The following is a 24,110-nucleotide window of genomic DNA, read 5'->3' as shown; positions in this document are numbered from 1 at the left end:
TATATATATCAAATTATGTATTAATTTTGTTCTGTTTGTAATCTTAAAGGCCTACTGAAACCCACTACTACCGACCACGCAGTCTGATAGTTTATACATCAATGATGAAATCTTAACATTGCAACACATGCCAATACGGCCGGGTTAACTTATAAAGTACAATTTTAAATTTCCCGCGAAACTTCCGGTTGAAAACGTGTATGTATGATGACGTATGCGCGCGACGTCAATGGTTGAAACGGAAGTATTCGGACACCATTGTATCCAATACAAAAAGCTCTGTTTTCATCGCAAAATTCCACAGTATTCTGGACATCTGTGTTGGTGAATCTTTTGCAATTTGTTTAATGAGCAATGAAGAATGCAAAGAAGAAAGCTGTAGGTGGGATCGGTGTATTAGCGGCTGTCTGCAGCAACATAACCAGGAGGACTTTGACTTGGATAGCAGACGCGCTATCCGACGCTAGCCGCCGACCGCATCGATGATCGGGTGAAGTCCTTCGTCGCTCCGTCGATCGCTGGAACGCAGGTGAGCACGGGTGTTGATGAGCAGATGAGGGCTGGCGTAGGTGGAGCGCTAATGTTTTTATCATAGCTCTGACGAGGTCCCGTAGCTAAGTTAGCTTCAATGGCGTCGTTAGCAACAGCATTGTTAAGCTTCGCCAGGGTGGAAAGCATTAACAGTGTAGTTACAGGTCCGTGGTTTAATAGTATTGTTGATTTTCTGTCTATCCTTCCAGTCAGGGGTTTATTTCTTTTGTTTCTATCTGCAGTTAAGCCCGATGCTATCACGTTAGCTCTGTAGCTAAAGTGCTTCGCCGATGTATTGTTGTGGAGATAAAAGTCACAGTGAATGTCCATTTCGCGTTCTCGACTCTCATTTTCAAGAGCATATAGTATCCGAGGTGGTTTAAAATACAAATCCGTGATCCACAATAGAAAAAGGAGAAAGTGTGGAATCCAATGAGCCCTCTTACCTAAGTTACGGTCAGAGCGAAAAAAGATACGTCCTGCACTGCACTCTAGTCCCTCACTCTCACGTTCCTCATCCACAAATCTTTCATCCTGGCTCAAATTAATGGGGTAATCGTCGCTTTCTCGGTCCGAATCGCTCTCGCTGCTGGTGTAAACAATGGGGAAATGTGAGGAGCCTTTCAACCTGCGACGTCACGCTACTTCCGGTACAAGCAAAGCTTTTTTTATCAGCGACCAAAAGTTGCAAACTTTATCGTCGATGTTCTCTACTAAATCCTCTCAGCAAAAATATGGCAATATCGCGAAATGATCAAGTATGACACATAGAATGGATCTGCTATCCCCGTTTAAATAAAACAAATTTCATTTCAGTAGGCCGTTAATGTGAAAAAACGCAAATAAGTTCAAGGGGTATCAATACTTTTCCCAGCTACTGTATATAAGAAACAGTTGCCAGTGTAATGCAGTGCAGTTATACACTACTACAAACCATAATAATACGTGTTTTATTTGTACCAAAAAAAGTCAACTATGTTGAAGCCAAGCAAAATATTTACTTAGTTACAATGGAAGGAATGTGATTCCATAAACCTTGCATACATTTTCAACTGGTTTAATAAAAATATGGTGTAAATAATACATGGCATTTGAAATAATATGTTACATTAGTACTAGAATACATTGGATAAATGATCTTAATCAGTTCAGTATCAAAAATATCAAGCAGTGGTTTTCTTTAACAGCAGTTTCAGTCTTCCATTGACAGCAGCTTTTCCATAATATTCAAACAACCCAAGTTAGCACACCCTTTAATAATCTGTGTATAATAATCATCTCTGCTCAAATAGACGACCAACGCTCATGTTAATGACGAACTCCCTTAAGAATAAGGCCCTGTCTACATTAAGCCTTATAACTCCTTGAACAAATAATTATTTAGCCTAAGCCCCGTGTCAGCCACAGTAACCCATCGTTTAAGGTTCCCTTTCTTGGATATTTTTTTACTATTTTTTTCAAATGTCCTCTAAATAAATTCTAACAAAATGGAAACTCTGATAATTGCTCCCGATAAAAAGAACCCCCTGATCAAGAACTCCCTTGTAGCTCTGGGTGAATCTGTTAAAAGCAGCTTCAGAAACCTTGGGGTTGTTTTTGATCAGTCAAGGTCTTTAGAGGTTCACTGCGGTCAATTGACAAAAAACTGTTTTTATCATCTCAGAAATATTTCTAAAGTGAGAAATTTGTTGTCAAAATTGGATCTCGAAATGATCATTCTCACGTTCATTTTGTCTCGCATTGACTATTGCAATTCTCTTTTCAGTCTTTTCAACAAATCAACGCTAAAGAGACTTCAGACTGTACAAAATGCGGCTGCAAGACTTTTGACCGGTGCACCCAGAACAGCCCATATTACCCCCATTTTATCCAGTCTTCATTGGCTTCCAGTCAAATTCCGCATTGAGTTTAAGATTTCAGTCCTGACATTCCGTGCCTTGCATGGTGGGGCCCCTCAGTACATCACTGACTTTTTATTCAGGGTGCATGCAGCCTCCGGTCTTCAGGCCAGGGTCTTCTAAAGATCCCAAAAACTCTTTTTAAAACCTGTGGAGACCTGGCATTCCAGGCTATAGCTCCCAGACTCTGGAACAATTTGCACCAGTCCCTCCGTGATCTTGACTGTGTTGAAACTTTTAAGAAACATTTGAAAACTTCTCTTTTTAGTAAAGCTTTTTTTAATGCACCTTTTAACCATCAATTTGAATCCACTTTGTATCTTTTTTATGATACTGCCCCTGTTGTTTTACTTCACCTATGTTTTGTACAGAGTTTTGTGATTTTATCTGTGGAAAGCGCTTAATAAATAAAATGTACTTACTTCCTTACTTACACGGGTAAGTGCGCCGTGTATTTCTTGAATCTCTTAGCTTTGTATGGACTCATCGATCTTTTACAAACTGAGTTCGGAGAGGAAGTGACGCCAGAAAGACGCGCCACAGCCAGCTTCATAACAAGCGGTATCGTAACTCGGAGGTAACAACTGAAAAGATGGAGGCGAGTCATCCAGACATGCCCGTGTTTCTCCTTCTTCCACATGTACAGACACTTGTGGAAATCACACATGAATACCTTAACGTGCGATTGCAGCTATTTCAGACAACAAATCTCAGACGGCAACATAGCAATGTTGAGCGACGGTTTTGGATAAGGCCTGGAAGAACGGCAGACTGGTGGAATATGTTTGTCAACGAGTGTGTTGTGCCAGCGGAACGGCAAGAGAACTTTCGAGTGTCCAGCTCAGCTGTGATTCTACTTAGTTAAAAACTTTGTCCATTTGTCGAAGGTGAGACAACGAGAATGCGGGCTCCCGTGGACGAGGGAAGACTACGGAAAACAGCGAATGCATTTGCACCGGCAAAGCAGACTATTATAAGTTATTGTCTGCGATGTATGTCGAGCGATTACTCAACATTTAGTTTTGTACTCCATAACTATTGTGAAGCCATGAAGTGGTTGCGGCCGTCAAGTACGACCGCCAATTTCAGCCTACAAGCACAGTGTCCTGACCAGAAAACTGGACCCCTAGATTGATTGTTGTAAAATGTTTTTTATCACATTGTTTACTTTCATACATCCGTTAAAGATATGATTTATGTATGATAGCTCAGGTGTGATTCTCTACAATAGGGCCAGTTTAACAGCTGCTGATGGTGAAGGCAAACAAGGTTTACTGTTAAAAGAAATGTGGCAATAGACTACATTGAAACACAGGGTAAGAGTACACTTCCAGGTCAGAGGTGACTGGCGTGTGCATTTTTTTCCCGCTTTGCGCCGGCGGACGGAGGGGGAGGGGGTCTTAAACGGTGGCATTGTGTGTGTGTGTGGACAAGGACAAGGTTAGGTGGGATATACCCTGTATAACCTTAGTGCAGAAGGGGCCTTACTTAGGCTTAGGGTAAATCTAAAACGAGTATGCAGTAAAAGTTCTGTATGATATTACCAGTGCTAACTTTTTATCCAGTGTCATCAGGCTTATAAAAATATATTCTTAAAATATAATTTCATGGTGGCCCACTTGCAACTATCATAAAGATAAAATGTTGTAAATGAAAAATAAACATTTGAGGAAAAAATAATAAAATTGATAAAATATGTCAATCTAGATCGCAATGTTTAAAAACCATTAATGTCAGGCACCAAAATTAGGTTGCTTGCCTTAATGATGATCGCTATCTGGTCGAAGTGATTGTATTCTTTATCAATCATTACAGTGGTCAGTAGCAACAACAGCACCCTCTGGTGAAGCACAGAATGTACTGTAAAAGTGTACCACTGTGTAAAAAGAGATGTCAGCAGCAAGACAGACTAAAACCAAGAGTGGTGTCTAATAAGCAAAAATTTAATATTTCACTGGTTGCTTGCATAAAAAAAAAATGTTTTTATCTTAGAAATTATCTGTATAATGAATCAACTCCCATTGAATCTCAATTATTCCATGTTAGCAAGACATTTTTGGACAGTTTCATGCTTCTCACTTTGTGGCAACTGTTTAGGCTCAAACCCAATATTGATTCCTCTGAAGTGTGGGAGTCTGGATCATTTGCAAAGATGTGTTGGGAGAAGCACTATTCCAAGAGCTTATGAGAATGTTGGAATCAACTGCGTTGGTATTGAGTGGCCGCTGGTTCTGAACCAGTAAGCGACTGAGTGCGGGGCTACTTGTGTCGGTGGGGTTCAGTGGGGTGACGGTGACTGTGGGGACGGTGGTGCTTCTCTGGGTTTGGCCCAGGTGTGGATGGGTGGTTGAAAGACCAGCAAGGGGGGGCTCATTTGGCGTACCGGTTCTCTGCTTCCGTCGCCTGTGGTGTCGAAGAAAAACAACCAGCACCACAAAGATCATGACAAGCAGCAGAAGAGCGAGCAGTGGTAAAATCACCAGTAGAGGTTTGGAGCTCTTCTGTGGGTAAGACTCCACGCGAACGGGTGTGTTCATGAAGGGAAAATTATCCGTTCCGGTTGTCGGTTTGCCAAGAGTTGTTGTGAAAATGCTTGTTCTGTTGGACTTCCCCCAGCGGTTGCGTCCTTTGAATCTTTGTTGGTTTTTGCTTGGTTGCTGGGTGTAAATGACAGCTGTGGACCACTCTGGTGAAGTTGTTCCATTTCTAGAAGTCCGAATTGTTGTCATTGAGGGAGATGATGTGGTCAGCACAGGACTCTTTGTGGTTGGAAGATCCACAGGATCATACGGGACAATGGTAAAATGGAACTCGCCTTTAGCAGGTTGAATGTTTTCAGCTTTTAGCAGAAACGCCATTGAGTCATTTAACTCTTGAAGTCCAGTCATGTTGGCATTCAACTCCAAGGCTATCTTCTCTTGTGTGACATCCTGGAAAGTGAAAGACTCAATAGTTTCAAATTTACGGGATTTTTTTGTCTTTGGTCGAACCACTTTCCCGTAATTTGGGTGGGAGATAATTTCAAATACAGGATCACAACTACAAATATCAGCCAGTTTGGAAGCATCAAGGGTAGCGGAGTTAAGTTTTAAGGCAATCCCACAGGGTGCCCTCACACTTTTGCCAACCCGGATCAGAGGTGTGACAGTGATGTTTAGCACCTGTGCACTCAGATTCCCCTCGGAAGTGAAGGTGGTGAACTCAAAGCTGTCTTCTGCAGAAGAAAGATTGGTCATGTGGTAAGCGAGCCGTCCAGTCTGGACATCTTCCTGATCAAACTGTGACACCTCAAGATTGTCCAGGAGAAGTTTGCCAAAGTTTGGCGGCCTTGTAATTTGGTAGTGAATAGTGGCGTTCCTCCCGTTTGTCTTGGCAGCGAGATTGTCTTGAAGAAGCCAAACCGCTGTGCTTCCCTGCTCAAGTGTTAGCCCCGTGTGATTGACCAGTGAGATAGTGATTTTTGTCACATCTAGGTTGAAGAGTTTGTATATGGGTTTATGGTGGCCATCTGTGACACTAAAGTAGAACACACCGGAAGTAGGGCTGCCATCATGAATGAAATAAACGCTTCCGTTATTGATCTGGGCTTGGGTGAAGGCTGCAATCGACTCATTCAGTTTTCCAGCAAGAGAAAGGTAACCATTGTTTGGCTTGCTAATTACCGAGAAGACAATATCATCAGGTAGATTGTCCAAGTCTTCTACTTTCAGGTTCTCCGGCTTGATGGCTACTGTATCTCCTTGTACCACAGTCAGACTCGGAGCTTTAGTCTTCAACACAGGAGGCTGATCATTCACAGGCACGATCGTAATGTTGAATGACTCCTCAACAACATCGCTGTCATCTAAAGGCCGTTGAGCTGTTTTGCCCTTTGGGTTTACCCATGCGCTGAAGACAAAGGAATCCTTGGTTGTCTCCGAGTTATCATGCTTGTAGGTGATGCCGTATTTGTTGACGATGAACTGGGAAAAATTGGGCTTCTCTTTCGTGAGGTTTCGTTCACCGACTACGATGACACCGTGTCGCGGCAGCGATGTCAGCTGGAACCAGACCTCATGGGAGCTCCTCTGTGACGTTGGCAGCTTCGACATCAGGTTCGTGGCATCAAGCTTGGACTCGTCAATAATGACACTCTCACCTTCTGTCACTCTGCCACCTGGGAACAAGAAAACCTCCTGTTATTATTTTTAAGTCTGATCTCAAGTTTGGAATATCATATTTGTTACCTGTGTTTGCCAAAAGAACTGTGTTGTGTTCAGGTCCTGTATTCTCATAAGAGATATACATTTTGAAGGTCTCACTCTCCAGAGACGAAGGTGGTGATGCCACAGAGAATGTCAGTGAATCTATGGCTTCCCATCCCACTGACTCAATCGGGCTTTGAATGTACAAAACTTCTTTCCGATTCAGCTGTGGTAGAAAATCACAAAGAACGCATTAATGCCTCAAAAATTGTTTCTCCCAATTGCTGAAAATTGACTTTAGTCCCTTACTCACCATGTCCTGCGTGAACATGGAGATGTCAACTGTGGAATTATCAGGATGCTTCCTTACCAAGCGTCCCAGTTTAGGATGCCGTGTCACACTGAATGTAATTGTGCGGTTAAAGATATCACTGACGTCGTTGGTCACTACTTGTAGTTCATTACTGGAAATTGCCCTTGAAGAGCCTGAATACAATAGATCAAATTAATGACAGGAGTGTATTAACTGAGAAACTGCCTGACAAATAATATCGAAGTAAAGAATATTGTCTTTATTTTAGATGGGACCCAATTGATCCTCTGGGCGTGTGCCTTCAGGGAAATGAATGTTCCAATAGCAGCAACAGTAGCAATAGCAGCACAGCATAGAGGGTCAATAGGTAACAGATAAAATAGAATAATCAAGTAAAGGATTAGGCGATAAAATGATATCAATTTATATTGCGATTAGGAATGTAACGATAAACGGTAAAATGATAAACCGTGGTAAAACATCCCACGGTTCATATTACCGTTTTAAATTAAAATTTTTGCAAAACTGTGATTGATAACACTGACAAACTCATGGACCGAGGACACTGCAAATTTATTGGAGAAGCAAGTTAGTGCTAGCTAGCTTAATAGTTAAAATAAATAGATGAGACATAACCACTTTCCACGTTAAAAAAAGGACATTCCTAAATTTAAACTTGAATGAACACACTTTTTGAGCAATCAAGTTATTCAATCGTGCCATTATGCAAAGTTATTGTACCCACCAAGACAGGTAATACTACACCACCTTAGAGCACACCCTTTGGAGCACTTCCTTGCACTCATCCTGCAAAAAATAGTTCTCAGGCTTCTCTGTTTACATGTTCACACTTTACACTATTTTGTTACACTTTATTAAGCATTTCTTACATATTCCTTTTTTGCACCTTCATTTTAAGAGCTTATTGTTAAGTGTTCAATGTGATTTTAGAATGTTGTTGACATTGAGTGTTTTCCATGGTTGTGTTGACGTTTCCTTTTCTTTCTGCCTTGATAGCTGAGGGGACTATAATCAGAGGAAGCTTACATTTGAAATACAAACATTCACATTTAATATATTTTTTCCTAGTCCTTATTTTATGATTTTGCTCGCTTGCTGGTGTGTTTGGGGTCATTGTCTTGTTGAAACACCCATTTCAAGGGCATTTCCTCTTCAGCATTCGGCAACATGACTTCTTCCAGTATTCTGATGTACTCAAACTGGTATGATCCCTGGTATGCGATAAATAGGACCAACACCATAGTACGAGAAACATCGCCATATCATGATGCTTGCACCACCATGCTTCACCATCTTCACTGTGTACTGGGGCTTGAATTCAGTGTTTGCAGGACGTCTGACAAACTGTCTGTGGCCCTTAGACCCAAAAAGAACAATCTTACTCTCATCAGTCCCCAAATATTACGCCATTTCTTTTTAGGCCAGTCAATGAGTTCTTTGGCAAATTGTAACCGCCTCAGCACACGTCTTTTTTTTAACAATGGGACTTTGCGGGGGCTTCTTGCTGGTAGCTTGGCTTCACATAGACGTGGTCTGATTGTTACAGTACTCACAGGCCATTTTCGTTGATCCTCCTGGAGCTGATCATTGGCTGAGCCTTTGCCATTTTGGTTATTCTCCCATCCATTCCAATAGTTGTTTTTCTTTTTCTTACTCGCCGTTTTTGGTTTTGGCTGCCATTTTAAAGTGTTTGATATAATTTTAGCTGAACAGCCTATCATTTTCTGCACTTCTTTATAAGTTTTCCCCTCTTTTATTTAAATTCTTAATCAAAGAACGCTCTTCTTCTGAATAGTGTCTTGAACGCCTGTTGGGTCTTTTGGTTTTCTATACCTTTACTAAACCTTCTAGAAACTTACTTGCAGTGTAGAAGTTGAAATTCTAACAAAAACAGTGATTTATCTTGCTAGTGATGTGGTACTGCTATTATATTGAACACAACTGTACATACACATATACAGTATATACATACATACATACATACATACACATGCACACACATATACATACATATACACACATGCATATATACATATACACACACACACATATACATACATACCTACAACACACATGCATATATACATATACACACACACACATATACATACATACCTACATCCGACAAGCCAACCAACACAATAATTATTCCGTAAATTAGGCGCATCGGGTTATAAGGCGCACTGTCAATTTGTAAGAAAATGAAAGGATTTTAAGTGCGCCTTACAGTCCGAAAAGTACGGTATGTCAAAAGGAGCATAGGATGAAGCAAACCCCTTCTGTGTCATTTACTGATAAATCATTCACAACATAACTTTGACTTGTTTAATTTAGGTTTACTTCCTGTGTGAAAGAAAGGAAGGATTTGGGAACAAAATACTAAACGTTAATACTAAATGAAAAAAACAATGGCAATGTGAAATGCCATTTTGTTATTAGAATTCTCATTTCTAAATATGAGACAAACTAGTTTTGTGCTTGCAGAGGAAAGAATGAACATAAATGAGATCATACATTCCGGCTTGAAAGCACTGTTTTTGCTGTCCACTTCTTCCATAGTGTCATGTTTGTCTGTGTCCGTCGTCGATGTCCTCTTAAAGGAAGGCAGAAGTAACAAGCGGGGACGTATCGCTCTTTTTTTCTCTTCTAACGCTCAGGTGTCATTGTCTTCCCTCTGCGTATAAGTCTCAATCGTGTCCTTATTTCCGTGGCTATCACTTGTTCACGCATGTCACTCGCTTCACTTCTCTCTTGCCTGTCTCTGCATTGAGAGTCGCCATGTTAACTGCCTGCAATGCACATATTTGATTGGCCGAGCAGTATACTCTGGGCTGATTTAACTCACAAGCAATTGGTCAGTGTATTTTCTGATCCGATGAACCAGTACCGAAAAGTCTTCATAATATAAGATGCGGCGCTTAAAATAGAAGCACTTTGTCAAAACTTCAAATACTTCAATAATTAATGGACTATAAATCCAGGTCTATATGAGACGGCATCTGGGTAAAGACTCAGTTGATGATCCCTGCTCTACATTTATCGCCAGTAATAGGGCATGATTTCAATTCAAACCATCTCTGATTTTTTTCAAGACTGACTCCAGCAGCAGGGGGTTGAATCATTTAGGAAGATAAGTTATTCAATGGGCAGCACGGTGGAACAGGGGTTAGTGCATGTGCCTCACAATACGAAGGTCCTGAGTTCAATCCCGGGCTCGGGATCTTTCTGTGTGGAGTTTTCATGTTCTCCCCGTGACTGCGTGGGTTCTCTCCGGGTCCTCCGGCTTCCTCCCCCCGCCAAAGACATGCACCTGGGTATAGGTTGATTGGCAAAACTAAATTGGCCCTAGTGTGTGAATGTGAGTGTGAATGTTGTCTGTCTATCTGTGTTGGCCCTGTGATGAGGTGGCGACTTGTCCAGGGTGTACCCCGCCTTCCGCCCAAATGCAGCTGAGATAGGCTCCAGCACCCCCCGCGACCCCGAAAGGGACAAGCGGTAGAAAATGGATGGATGGGAAGTTATTCAATACATCTGCGTACAGGTATGATTGATATAATAGTATTAATAGGGGTGCTCAAAAAATCGATTTACATCCAAATCGCGATTTTTAGTGAATCAGATACTAAATCGATTCATAATTTTAGAGAATCAATTTAAAAATAAAAAATTTTTTAGAAACTAAAAAAACAAAACATTTTTGCATTGAAAACATTAAACAACTACTGTTGATATCGATATGATTATTATTGATCCCATTTCTTTTATACATTTTTGCTTTTCCTTTTTTTTATTATTGTATTTGTACTCTTTAATTTCTATCCTAAATATTGTAAAGCTGGGATTGGGTTGGAGTTGCTATAATATTTTCTTATTAGCCTGATTAATATTCTGTGATTTTTTTGTAAATAAAATGTGAAAAAAAATAATTTAAAGAGACGTTTTTCAGGCCAACACTGCACATATAGGTCATACGTCAGCAGCCAAGAGGAGGTTTTGTAATAGGTACCTGTTTTTGAAAAGGTTTTTTAATATAATTTTTTGTGGAATTGTCACCCCAAAAATCGGATTCAAATCAAATAATGAAGTGCTTGAAAATTCCCACCTCTAGTAATCAACTTATTTTATTTGACTTCCTCAAAAACACCTTAGAAAATGTTTTATTTACCTGGAAACACCTTGAGAGGACGATTTCTCTGCAAACTGAGAACCAATGCTCTTGCGGTGATGCTGAAGATCTGTCTTGGAGTAAAATTCACACCGTCGTTAACCTGGAAATTGAACCCTCCAGACATGGCACCTAAAAGAAACCAGATCCAACAGTTACTTCCTGCTTCTTGGCACATGACTGAGTGAATGATTGTTGACACGAGCCAATCGAAAAGGCCTTCACCCTTGTGCACAAACAGCAGCTGGCCCTGGTCTATGTGGGCCTGGGTGAAATTGAGCACTGCTTTCATGGGAGCATTCTTCACGGCCAAGTGTCCATTGCTAGGGGGCGTCACCATGAAGTGGAGCTCCTCGGAGGGAGTGTCTAGGTCCATCGCCCTTAAGTCTTCCAGGCCGATCTCTGTCACTGAGGATACCCAAACCTGGTCAGGACAGGCAGAGACAAAAAAAAGCTAACCAGGTTACAACCAAGAGTCAACCTACAAAAGAACAATGTAAAAGGCTTAAAATGAAAATTTTTCTCAATTAATGGCTTCAAATGTCTACAAAAGATCATAAATCTGCAGCACTTACGCTGACTCGACACACATAAGAAACAGCTGGAGGCCAGTTGGGGCAAGTGCTTCCTTTACTCCATCACTACACACATTGGACTCATCATGCTGTGGATTTCAGTTGGGACTTAAGGGTATTTTTCTATGATGGTATCCTCTCTCCCTTAGAATTTTCCCAATGCATTTCCACTCCAATAAAGCACAGTACTGGAAAAAAAGTAACCAATACACGGAAAATACCTAAAAGACAATGAGTACAAAAATGGTACTAGGACTCCCGTGACCCTGGTGAGGACATGCGTATTGAAAAGTAAATGAATTACTTAATTTATTAAGACTTTGGTCACCTACTGAAGAAAAAATCTTTGTCTCTGCATACATAATCACTTTTCCTTCAAACACAGTTTTACAGGAACTATTTGGGGTGCACAAAAAATCTGATTCACTGAATTGTGATTCTTATTCATCCAGATTATAAATCGATTCATAATTTTCAAAAAACAATTAAAAAAAAAAAGTTTTCAATTTGTTAAATTTTTTTACATTAATCAACCAGAACGAACTTTTCTAACCTGCAACATGTTTTGACAAAGTTTCATTATAATTATTATACCAAATATTAGATTGCCACATCGGTTTGAATCGTGTTAAATCGAGATTTGATTCCGAATCTAATCGTCACACCAGGAATCGGAATCGGATCGAATCGTTAGGTGCCCAAAGATTCACACCCCTACTAGCTATGATTTGCCAACGTTGTCGACAAAAATCAACAATTTAGCAAACAAATATTCGCAGGTAAATTAATTTGTCGATAATAGTCTGTGATGTCATCTCTTGGGTTCTTCTGGACAAAACCAAACATGTACAAATCAGCACGAGCCGGTAACCGGCAGCAACTGTAAGAGAAAAATGACTGAACAACCTGTGTGAAGACATAGAAAATGGGAACATTTCACCGTAAACACGACATTGCTTTTCATGGCAGTGCGTCTGTAATGTGGGAGAATTTAAAGCGGAGGCTTTGTCAGGACATTTGGAGGATGCAGTCTCTGGCTCTCTTTGGTAAGATAGTTAGCTTGTTAGCTAGCTAGCTAACATGTGAGGCAAAGTTGTGTGACAAAGAGTTATTTATCATTTTAGCCAAAGCTAAACTTTTGTCTATATACCATATATCATAATTAGGGAAACAACTAATTTTTGCGTTTGCAAACCTTACAAAAGCACAAGTGTGCATCTTTCTAAACACGCCATCACATATACACTTCTTTATTTTTAGAAAAGTAGACAGTGTTGGTGCTGTTTTGTTTGTTTGTTTTGCTGCAATTTTTATATAAAAAGGTATACTTGGCTTTCATTGGCACTTTGCCTGTCATTGCTTTAAAATGGACACAAGTTTGTAGGGTTATTATTTTTGTAGAAGCTTAATGAGCAGCATTTATAGTATCAATTAGTAGTGGTGGGACTAACGCGTTACAGAGTAACACATTACCGTAACACCGTTATTTTCAGCGGTAACTTGTAGACTAACGCGTAATTTTTTATATTTAGTTACTCAGTTACCGTTACTACATGATGCGTTACTGTTACATTATTTTTTATGTAAGCGAAGCTTTATGCTCTCTTTTGCTCTCTCTCTCTCCGTCATTCTTTCTCGTGCTTGATTTGTCTCCTTTCATCTTTCTTGTGCCCGCAGTGTTTTCCTTTCGTTTTCCCTGGATTTCGACTGCCTCCCTCGTTCCTTGACTCCTCGCTTGCCCCTGGACCTGACGCCTGTCTCTCTCGCCCCGGATCACCTGCCTGCCCCATGGACTGCCTCGTTCGCTCTCGACAACACTTGGTAACACACTTCAGCTAACTACACACATAGTCACACGCATACACTCTTGGATTTTGTCACACACCATTCTATAGTTTATTAGTATTGTTAATTATTATATATGTTGACTATTTATATAATAAATCTTTGTATATACTGCCCCCTGGTGTCTGAGCCGTCACCTCCCCTTTAGTAACCACAACAGTAAGTTCCCGCCAATTGATTAGGGACCTGACGGCACGGTTCCTTAGCCCCGCTCCCAGTGACTTTCATTCCGCCCCCTGTGAATTTATTTTTATTTTTTCTCCTCTTGCCCCATTCACCATGTCTTTTTCTTTTTTTCGCTCCACACTGGAGGAGTTGTCTTGTCCTGCCAAACTGTCGTGGAAAGGCATGTTTAGCAGTGATATGAGCAAGGAGGAATTTACCCGTCGCCTGAACACCCTCCTCCCACCCTTAGTGACTGTTCCTCAGCCAGCAAGAAGCGTCTGGCATCCGCTTTCGAACGGGTGGGGGGTAGTACTAGTGGCTGTGCTGATGGGGAGGCGCAGCTGCACCAAGACAGGCTACCCCCTGCCAGACTAATTCCACCTGTCTTCCGCTTTTCCCAGCCGCAGCCACCAGTCCCCTGGCTTGCCTCCAAGCTAGCACCAGTTCCCAAGCTAGCCTCCGAGCTAGCACCAGTCCCGAGGCTAGCGTCTGAGCTAGCTCCAGTCCCGAGGCTATCGTCCGAGCTAGCACCTGTCCCCGATCTAGCCTCCGAGCTAGCATTAGTTCCAGAGCTAGCCTCCGAGCTAGCACTTGTCCCCGAGCTAGCCTCCGAGCTAGCACTTGCCCCCGAGCTAACCTCCGAGCTAGCACCTGTCTCCGAGCTAGCCTCCGAGCTAGCACCTGTCCCTGAGCTAGCCTCCGGGCTAGCACCTGTCCCCGAGCTAGCCTCTGAGCTAGCACCAGCTTCCAGGCTGAACCCTGCGTCTCCGCCAGCTTCCAGGCTGACCCCTGCGTCTCCGCCAGCTTCCAGGCTGGCCTCGACCTCTGCCCCTCGGCCGGCAGCGCCGACCTCTGCCCCTCGGCCTGCAGCGCCGACCTCTGCCACTCGGCCTGCAGCGCCGACCTCTGCCCCTCGGCCTGCAGCACCGACCTCTGCCCCTCGGCCTGCAGCGCCGACCTCTGCCCCTCGGCCTGCAGCACCGATCTCAGCACCTCGGCCTGCAGCGCCGACCTCAGCACCTCGGCCTGCAGCGCCGACCTCAGCACTCCGGCCTGCAGCACCGACATCAGCCTGATCCTCAGCCATCCTCCTCATCTCCGGCGCCGCCAACGTCTGCTGCTTCCATGCCTGCATCGTCGATGACGTCCGCTGCTTCCACGCTGCCGATGACGTCCGCTGCTTCCACGCCGATGACGTCCACTGTTTCCACGACGGCGTCTTCCTGTTCCTCTTCGCCTCAGACGACGATGTGTCATCCTCTTCGTGTCCGGCGGGCCATACCACGGCGCCGTCCTCTTCATTTCCGGCGGGACGCACCACGGCGCCTGCCTCCTCTTCGTTTCCGGCGGGACGCACCTCGGCGCCACTCGCGTCCGCCTCCCCGATGGCCAAGAAGTCGACCGTTCCTTGGTCGTCCACCTCGCCGGCCGCAGCGACGGTCTACTCGCCGCCGCCACCAGACTTGTCCCCGATGGCTTCTGAGACACTTGGGCCGGCGACCCACCACCAGTTCTCCCCTCCGCCCTCCCTTGTTTCTGGAGTATGTTGTTCATTTGTCTGTCTTAGGACATCTGGAATATGTCCATAGGGGGGGAAACTGTGCGTCCTGATGAGCGCACCGCGGGCCAGGCCCACATGCGCTCTCTCCGCTGACAGCGCGCTCGGACACGCCCCCGCTCACGCTGAGCGCAGCACGCCTACGCAGCGACAAGCCTGCACGCAATTGCCTGTCTGCACACCTGGGACTGATGAGGGCAAGCTGGATAAAGGACCAGTGGACCTATGGATCCACGCGGGAACTTAATTCTCATATGGTGAACCGTAAGCGAAGCTTTATGCTCTCTTTTGCTCTCTCTCTCTCCGTCATTCTTCCCCGTGCTTGATTTGTCTCCTGTCATCTTCCTTGTGCCCACAGTGTTTTCCTTCCGTTTTCCCTGGATTTCGACTGCCTCCCTCGTTCCTTGACTCCTCGCTTTCCCCTGGACTCTGACGCCTCTCTGTCGCCCGGGATCACCTGCCTGCCCCATGGACTGCCTCGTTCGTTCTCGTCAACACTTGGTTTGAGTTTTGAGTTTGAGTTTAATTCGAACATGCAAGCATACAACATGATACATCACAATTTCCAGTTTCTCTTTTGAACATGTTCGAGAAGGAGTAGGAAGAAGCAGAGCTTATTTAATCCTACACCCTTTTCTTTACATAACAGTTGCTAAAACTTTTTGTTCACTTCCTGTTCACAATTTATTCACAATAAACTCCATAAGTAATCACAATAAAAATAAATAAATAAATGATAGTAATAATTTAATAATAATAATTGGTGAAGTAAGTCATATTTCATATGATGAGATAAGTAAGATTACGTTAAGAATGAATGGATGAAATAAATTGAGAATGTTTGTCATGGTTCTTCTTCTTTGTACTTTGTAAACACTTTAAGTTTGGAGAGTTTCTTGAAGTGGATCATATTAGTACATTGTTTGATTGCTTTGCTTAATCCATTCCATAATTTAATTCCACATACTGATATACTGAAGGTCTTAAGTGTTGTACGTGCATACAAATGTTTTAAATTACGTTTTTCTCTAAGATTATATTTCTCCTCTTTTTTTGAGAAGAATTGTTGTATATACTTGGGTAGCAGGTTATAGTTTGCTTTGTGCATAATTTTAGCTGTTTGCAAATTCACTATGTCATGGAATTTCAGTCTTTTTGATTCAATAAATAAAGGGTTTGTATGTTCTCTATATCCAACATTATGTATTATTCTAACTGATCTTTTTTGTAACACCGTTAGTGAATGAAGTGTACTTTTGTAGTTATTTCCCCATATTTCTACACAGTAACTCAGATATGGTAACACTAGCGAGCAGTAGAGAATATGAAGTGATTTTTTGTCTAGAACATGTTTTGCTTTATTCATTATTGATGTGTTTCTCGCTACTTTATGTTGTATATGTTTTACATGAGCTTTCCAGTTCAATTTATCATCAATCATTATACCTAGTAATTTAGTTTCATTTACTCTTTCAATTTCTACTCCATCTATTTGTATTTGTGTTTGACTTTCTCTTCTACTGTTACCAAATAGCATTATCTTAGTTTTACTGAGATTCAACGATAATCTATTTTTGTCAAACCATCTTTTTAATTTGTTCATTTCTTCTGTTATTATTTGTATTAGCTTCTGTGTGTTCTCTCGTGAGCAAAACGCTGTTGTATCATCCGCAAATAATACTAACTTTAAATCTTTTGTAACTTTACAAATGTCATTTATATAGAGATTGAATAATTTAGGTCTTAGTGTTGATCCCTGAGGTACACCACAGGATATATTTAGCGTTGTAGACGTGTGTTCGCCTAGCTTCACGTACTGTTTCCTGTTTGTTAGATAACTACTTATCCAGTTTAAGACTAACCCTCTGATGCCATATCGTTCTAGTTTTTTGATTAAAATATTGTGATTAATAGTGTCAAATGCTTTAGTTGGATCCATAAACACTGCTGCCGCACATTTTTTACTATCTATTGCATTGGTAATTTCTTCTGTAATTTCAATTAAAGCCATTGAAGTTGAAACATTAGCTCTGTAGCCATATTGGTACTCTTCGAGTATTCTATTTTTATATATGAAACTCTCTAATCTGTTATTGAACAGTTTTTCAAAGATTTTAGAAAATTGTGGAAGTAAAGAAACAGGTCTATAATTTGTAAATTGATGTTTGTCTCCAGTCTTATAAATTGGTGCAACTTTAGCAATTTTCATCTTGTTTGGAAACTTACCTGTTTGAAATGATAGGTTACTAATATACATTAATGGTCCTGAGATCTCTTCAATAACCTTTTTTATCGTTTCCATATCAATTCCGTTACAATCAGTTGAAGTCTTAGATTTACATTTTTTCACGATTGTAACTATTTCCTCCTGTGTCACATTACTGAGGAACATGGAGTTGGGAATTCGCTCTATGGTATCATTATAGTCCTCAATTGAAACTGGGTCTGGAATCCTTTCTTCCAATTTTGGTCCAATGTTTACAAAATAATTATTGAAGTTTTCAACCACTTCCTTTATGTTGTCATTTTTTTTATTTCCGTCTAAGAAGTATTGGGGGTAATCCCTCTTAGTGCCATTTTTAATAATGCTATTGCGGATGCCCCATGTTGCTCTCATATTATTTTTGTTCCTGTCCAATAATTCACTGTAATATTATTTTTTACATGATCGTAGTATGTATGTTAACTTGTTTTTATACTTTTTGTACTTAATTTCTGCCTCTGTAGTTCTTTGTGCTATAAATTTTCTATATAGTGTATTCTTCTTCTTACAAGCCTTTTTTAATCCTTTTGTCTTCCATGGTTGATTATTCTTTCTCTGCTTATTACTGAGTTGTTTCCATGGACAATGTTAGTCATAAAGTATTATGAACTTGTTTAAGAAATGTTCATATGCTTCATCAACCTCTTTTTCATTGTACACATTGTCCCAATCTTGCTTTTGTAACTCGATTTTGAAAGCAGTCATCCTCTTCTCTGTGCATAGTCTTCGAAATGTCCCTTTGTCTTCCATGTTCTTCTTGTAGTTTCCATCATATATTGTAAAAACTGGCAGATGATCACTAATGTCGGTTATAAGTAGACCACATGTAGTGTTATTATCAAAATCATTGATAAAAATATTATCAATAAGCGTGGCACAGTGTCCTGTGATTCTGCTTGGCTTTGTGATCTTAGGATATAAACTGATGCTGTACATTGTATCAATGTAGTCATCAATAGACTTTTGCTTGTTAGGGTTCAATAAGTCAATATTAAAGTCACCACATAAGAACATTATTCTTTGACCATTGTCCATGTAAGTAGCCTTGATCCATTCTTCAGATGTTTCTATACTTGACTTAGGTGATCTATATATACAACTGATGAAAATGTTTTTGCTTTTTTCCTGACATATTTCAATGGTTATACATTCTAAGATATTATCTATAGCAAATGACATGTTTTTTCCCACTTTGTAGTTAAGGTTCTTCATCACGTACACAGCTACTCCTCCTCCATTTTTGTTGGTTCTGTTGATGTAGTTTAGTTCATATCCTTCCAAATCAAAATCTATTCCTTTTTTATCATCAATCCACGTTTCTGTGACAGCAATCACTTTGAAGGGTTCGTTGATGTGTTCCAAAAAGTTCTTAATGTTGTTGTAATTTGCGTACAAGCTTCTGCTATTGAAATGAATAATTGAGAATGTGTTATCACATTTAATGTTGCTATTATATTGATCATCTGTGTAATAAAAACAATTATTACTGATGTGGGAGAAATGTGTATCTGGATCTATATCATTTTCCAAATCCTGATTTTTGGGATCTTTGTTGCAGAAATTTTTTAGTTCCATATTTTCTTGTTCAACAATCTTTGATGTTGTTTCAATAATCTCTATAAGTGTAGGTGGATACAATCCTGAATCTAGGTTCTCTTGTTTAGTCGTCCCTTGGAACATAGTAGTGTCGATGCCGAATTTAGGTGCTTGTTTTCTGTCAGAGCCATTATCATCGTTGTTGTGGAAACTGTGTAAACTTCAAAAATTGTCCAGGTCCTTGATGTCATGGACAACAATTACTCTTGCTTCTGGACCTCCATTCAGCTTGATGTAGATTTTGCAGTTGGCGCTCCAAATTCCCTGGATTTTTTCCTGCCTTCTCAAGTCGCGTGCTTTCTTGGCGATTCCAGCATTACGTTTTGTGAGATGCTCATTCATGTACATATTTGTTCCCTTCAGCTTCTTTCCCTGTCTCAGCAATGCCATTTTAGATGTTCTGTTTACTAGTTTCACAAGCACGACTGGAGTGGCGTTGTTGTTTCTTCCGTTCAGTGTGATGCATGTTTCGATGGTATTAATGTCAATTTCAATTTATTTTGATTGCAGAAAGTTGACCACTTGCTGTTCTGCTGAGACCATATCCATTTCATCTGGTTCACCTTCATTATTCACAGCTTTCGTATAGGATCTTGGTTTAATTCGGTGCCCTGTCACGATGATATCATTCATTCGTTTGTCCTGATCCATTTCATGTATGATAATCCTCAGCATGTTGTTGTCTTCTTGAAGGATCTTCATTTGTTTGCTCATTTCAGTGGCTTCATTATTTCTGGTGTTGTTCTGAGTTTGCAGATTTTCTATATTTTGCTGCAAACTTTTCACATCTTGTTTGTGTTCTGTTGTTGCTTTTCTCAGCTCTTTTTTAAATTTATTTCATTTCTTCTTTCATTTCATTAATTTCTTCTTTCGTTTCTTTTCTCCATTCTTTCATTTCTTCTTTCCATTCTTTAAATACTTCTTTCATTTCGTTAAGTTTTTGTAGTATTGCCTCTTGATTCCCATCATGTCCTGTGTCGAGCCTCAAATGTTGTTCCCAGTTGTGTTCTGTATCAGCTGACCTAGAAGGTTTCGGGATTTCAGTCTTTCCTTTAGCTTTTCACATCGCGGCAGTCGCTGACGTCAGTGCCTCTTGTGTCTTAAAGGCCTACTGAAACCCACTACTACCGACCACGCAGTCTGATAGTTTATATATCAATGATGAAATCTTAACATTATAACACATGCCAATACGGCCGGGTTAACTTATAAAGTGACATTTTAAATTTGCCGCTAAACTTCCGGTTCGAAACGCCTCTGAGGATGACGTATGCGCGTGACGTAGCCCGGGGAACACGGGTATGCCTTCCACGTTGAAGCCAATACGAAAAAGCTCTGTTTTCATTTCATAATTCCACAGTATTCTGGACATCTGTGTTCGTGAATCTGTTGCAATCATGTTCATTGCATTATGGAGAAAGAAGCTGAGCAAGCAAAGAAGAAAGTTGTCGGTGCGAAATGGACGTATTTTTCGAACGTAGTCAGCAACAACAGTACACAGCCGGCGCTTCTTTGTTTACATTCCCGAAAGATGCAGTCAAGATGGAAGAACTCGGATAACAGAGACTCTAACCAGGAGGACTTTTGACTTCGATACACAGACGCCTGTAGAGAACTGGGACAACACAGACTCTTACCAGGATTACTTTGATTTGGATGACAAAGACGCAGACGTGCTACTGTGAGTATGCAGCTTTGGCTTCTAAACATTTGATCGCTTGACCGTATGTGCGCAACTTTTTTTTGCGTATGTACGTAACTTTTTTAAAATATATAAGCTTTATGAACCTTGGGTTAGGTGAACGGTCTTTTGGGCTGAGTGATTGTGTGTGTTGATCAGGTGTTTGAATTGTATTGGCGTGTTCTATGGAGCTAGGAGCTAGCATAGGAGCTAGGAGTTAGCATAACAAAGACGTAGGTGTTTTTATTCAGGATTAATTTGTGTCATATTAAATATAAGCCTGGTTGTGTTGTGGCTAATAGAGTAAATATATGTCTTGTGTTTATTTACTGTTTTAGTCATTCCCAGCTGAATACCAGGTACCGTGAGTATGCAGCCTTGGCTGCTAAACATTTGATAGCTTGACCGTACGTGCGCGTCACGTACGTAACTTTTTTAAAATATATGAGCTTTATGAACCTTGGGTTAGGTGAACGGTCTTTTGGGCTGAGTGATTGTGTGTGTTGATCAGGTGTTTGAATTGTATTGGCGTGTTCTATGGAGCTAGGAGCTAACATAGGAGCTAGGAGCTAGCATAACAAACACGCAGGTGTTTTTATGCAGGATTAATTTGTGGCATATTAAATATAAGCCTGGTTGTTTTGTGGCTAATAGAGTATATATATGTCTTGTGTTTATTTACTGTTGTAGTCATTCCCAGCTGAATATCAGGTACCGTGAGTATGCAGCCTTGGCTGCTAAACATTTGATAGCTTGACCGTATGTGCGCGTCACGTACGTAACTTTTTAAAAATATATAAGCTTTATGAACCTTGGGTTAGGGGAACGGTCTTTTGGGCTGAGTGATTGTGTGTGTTGATCAGGTGTTTGAATTGTATTGGCGTGTTCTATGGAGCTAGGAGCTAGCAGAGGAGCTAGCATAACAAACACGTAGGTGGTTTTATGCAGGATTAATTTGTGGCATATTAAATATAAGCCTGGTTGTGTTGTGGCTAATAGAGTATATATATGTCTTGTGTTTATTTACTGTTGTAGTCATTCCCAGCTGAATATCAGGTCACCCCCGGCTCTCACAGCATCTTCCCTATCTGAATAGCTTCAACTCCCCACTAGTCCTTCACTTGCACTTTACTCATCCACAAGTCTTTCATCCTCGCTCAAATTAATGGGGAAATTGTCGCTTTCTCGGTCCGAATCTCTCTCACTTCATGCGGCCATCATTGTAAACAATAGGGAACTTTGCGTATATGTTCAACTGACTACGTCACGCTACTTCCGGTAGGGGCAAGCCTTTTTTTTATCAGATACCAAAAGTTGCAATCTTTATCGTCGTTGTTCTATACTAAATCCTTTCAGCAAAAATATGGCAATATCGCGAAATGATCAAGTATGACACATAGAATAGATCTGCTATCCCCGTTTAAATAAAAAAAACTCATTTCAGTAGGCCTTTAACGGCAGTTACTTCTTTAGCGACTTGTGGCACTTTTAACTTGTTTTTTCAACAATTTCGTACCTTGCGCCGTTCAGATATCAATTTGAGGTGTCAGCCTGTCAACTTATATCACTCTGCGACGTCGGAATCACTTTAAAACAGCTGTAAACTCGCCGTAGCTTTTGGTTGCTAGGCAACCGCTTTGAACTGCGGCTTGAGGCTAACAGCTCTTCCAACTCGCCTTATTTCAGCGTATCAGTGCCTCTCAACTGGCCAAAATCAGATCGAAGATGCCAGGTGACTCTCCTGTGGTTGTGATCGCAAATCAGTGGTCAAAATCTTCAAATTTAACAAAAACTCCGGTAGCAGAAGCGGAGCCTTTTTCTTTGCGTCCTTTCTCATTGACAGTAAGTGACGTGGTAACACACTTCAGCTAACTACACACATAGTAACACGCATACACTCTTGGATTTTGTCACACACCATTCTATAGTTTTTTAGTATTGTTAATTATTATATATGTTGACTATATATATAAAAACATCTTTGAATATACTGCCCCCTGGTGTCTGAGCCGTCACTTCCCCTTTAGTAACCACAACACCATTGTTTACAAGTTTGGTAAATAAATAACCAAAAAATGTATATTTTGTTGTTTTCTTACTGTACCGAAAATGAACCGAACCGTGACTTATAAACCGAGGTACGTACCGAACCGAAATTTGTGTGTACCGTTACACCCCTAATAAATGTAATATATATGTATATATATATATACATGTATACACACACATATATATATACATGTATACACACACATATATATATATATGTGTGTATATGTATATATATATATATATATACATACATATACACACATATATATATATATATATATATGTGTGTGTATACATGTATATATATATATATATACATATACACACATATATATATATATATATATATGTGTGTGTATACATGTATATATATATATATATATATATATATATATATATATATATATATATATATATATACATATATACATATACACACATATATATATATATAGATGTATGTATATATACATATATGTGTATATGTATGTACTGTATATATATATATATATATATATATATATATATATATATATATATATATATATATATATATATGCATACATACATATATATATATATATATGCATACATACATATATATACATATATGTATATATATGTATGTATGTATATATATATATATATATATATATATATGCATACATACATATATATATATACATATATGTACCGTAATTTCCGGACTATAAGCCGCACCTGACTATAAGCCGCACCAGCTAAATTTAGGGGAAAATACAGATTGCTCCATATATAAGCCGCACCCGACTATAAGCCGCAGGGTTTTGATGTGTAATTACCGTAGTATATAGGGGTTCCTGCTACCACGGAGGGGATTGTCGGGACAGAGATGACTGTTTGGGAACGCAAAGCGTCCCATTTATTAACAATAAATCTTTCAATCATTCAATCAAACTTTCACATCATTGACATGGCGAACAGCATTCGTGCAGAGTACAAATAATACAACGGTGCAAAGTAATACAAAGTGCTCGCCTGTACGTTATCAAAATAAGCAGCCTACCGGTATATGAAAAGTCAGTCTTTAATCATTGTGTCATCGTCTTCCTCCTGCGTACTAAAACCACCGAAATCCTCTTCGTCGGTGTTGGAGAAGAACAGGCCGTAAATAAGCCGCACCCTTGTATAAGCCGCAGGGACCAGAACGAGGGGAAAAAGTAGCGGCTTATAGTCCGGAAATTACGGTATATATAAATGTATGTATGTATATATATATAGATA

The 24,110-nt window shown here is 40.4% G+C and overlaps 1 protein-coding gene across 2 annotated transcripts in view; it reads right to left on the bottom strand.

Moving 5' to 3' along the window:
• Positions 1 to 22: 22 nt before the first annotated feature.
• Positions 23 to 24,110, bottom strand: part of cspg4ba (chondroitin sulfate proteoglycan 4ba) — an 83,709-nt gene continuing 59,621 nt past the window's right edge. For both annotated transcript variants that reach the window (XM_062050781.1, XM_062050782.1), the window contains exons 6-10: positions 11,338 to 11,536; positions 11,113 to 11,244; positions 6,927 to 7,099; positions 6,656 to 6,839; positions 23 to 6,585 (exon numbers count right to left, since the gene is read on the bottom strand). In XM_062050781.1, coding sequence (XP_061906765.1) covers positions 4,529 to 6,585; positions 6,656 to 6,839; positions 6,927 to 7,099; positions 11,113 to 11,244; positions 11,338 to 11,536 — 2,745 coding nt within the window. In that variant the 3' untranslated portion in view covers positions 23 to 4,528. The remainder of the gene's footprint in view (positions 6,586 to 6,655; positions 6,840 to 6,926; positions 7,100 to 11,112; positions 11,245 to 11,337; positions 11,537 to 24,110) is intronic.

The sequence above is a fragment of the Entelurus aequoreus genome, linkage group LG06, assembly GCF_033978785.1.
Source record: "Entelurus aequoreus isolate RoL-2023_Sb linkage group LG06, RoL_Eaeq_v1.1, whole genome shotgun sequence".
Classification (NCBI taxonomy): Eukaryota; Metazoa; Chordata; class Actinopteri; order Syngnathiformes; family Syngnathidae; genus Entelurus; species Entelurus aequoreus.
This window is presented reverse-complemented; position numbering and strand designations above follow the sequence as displayed.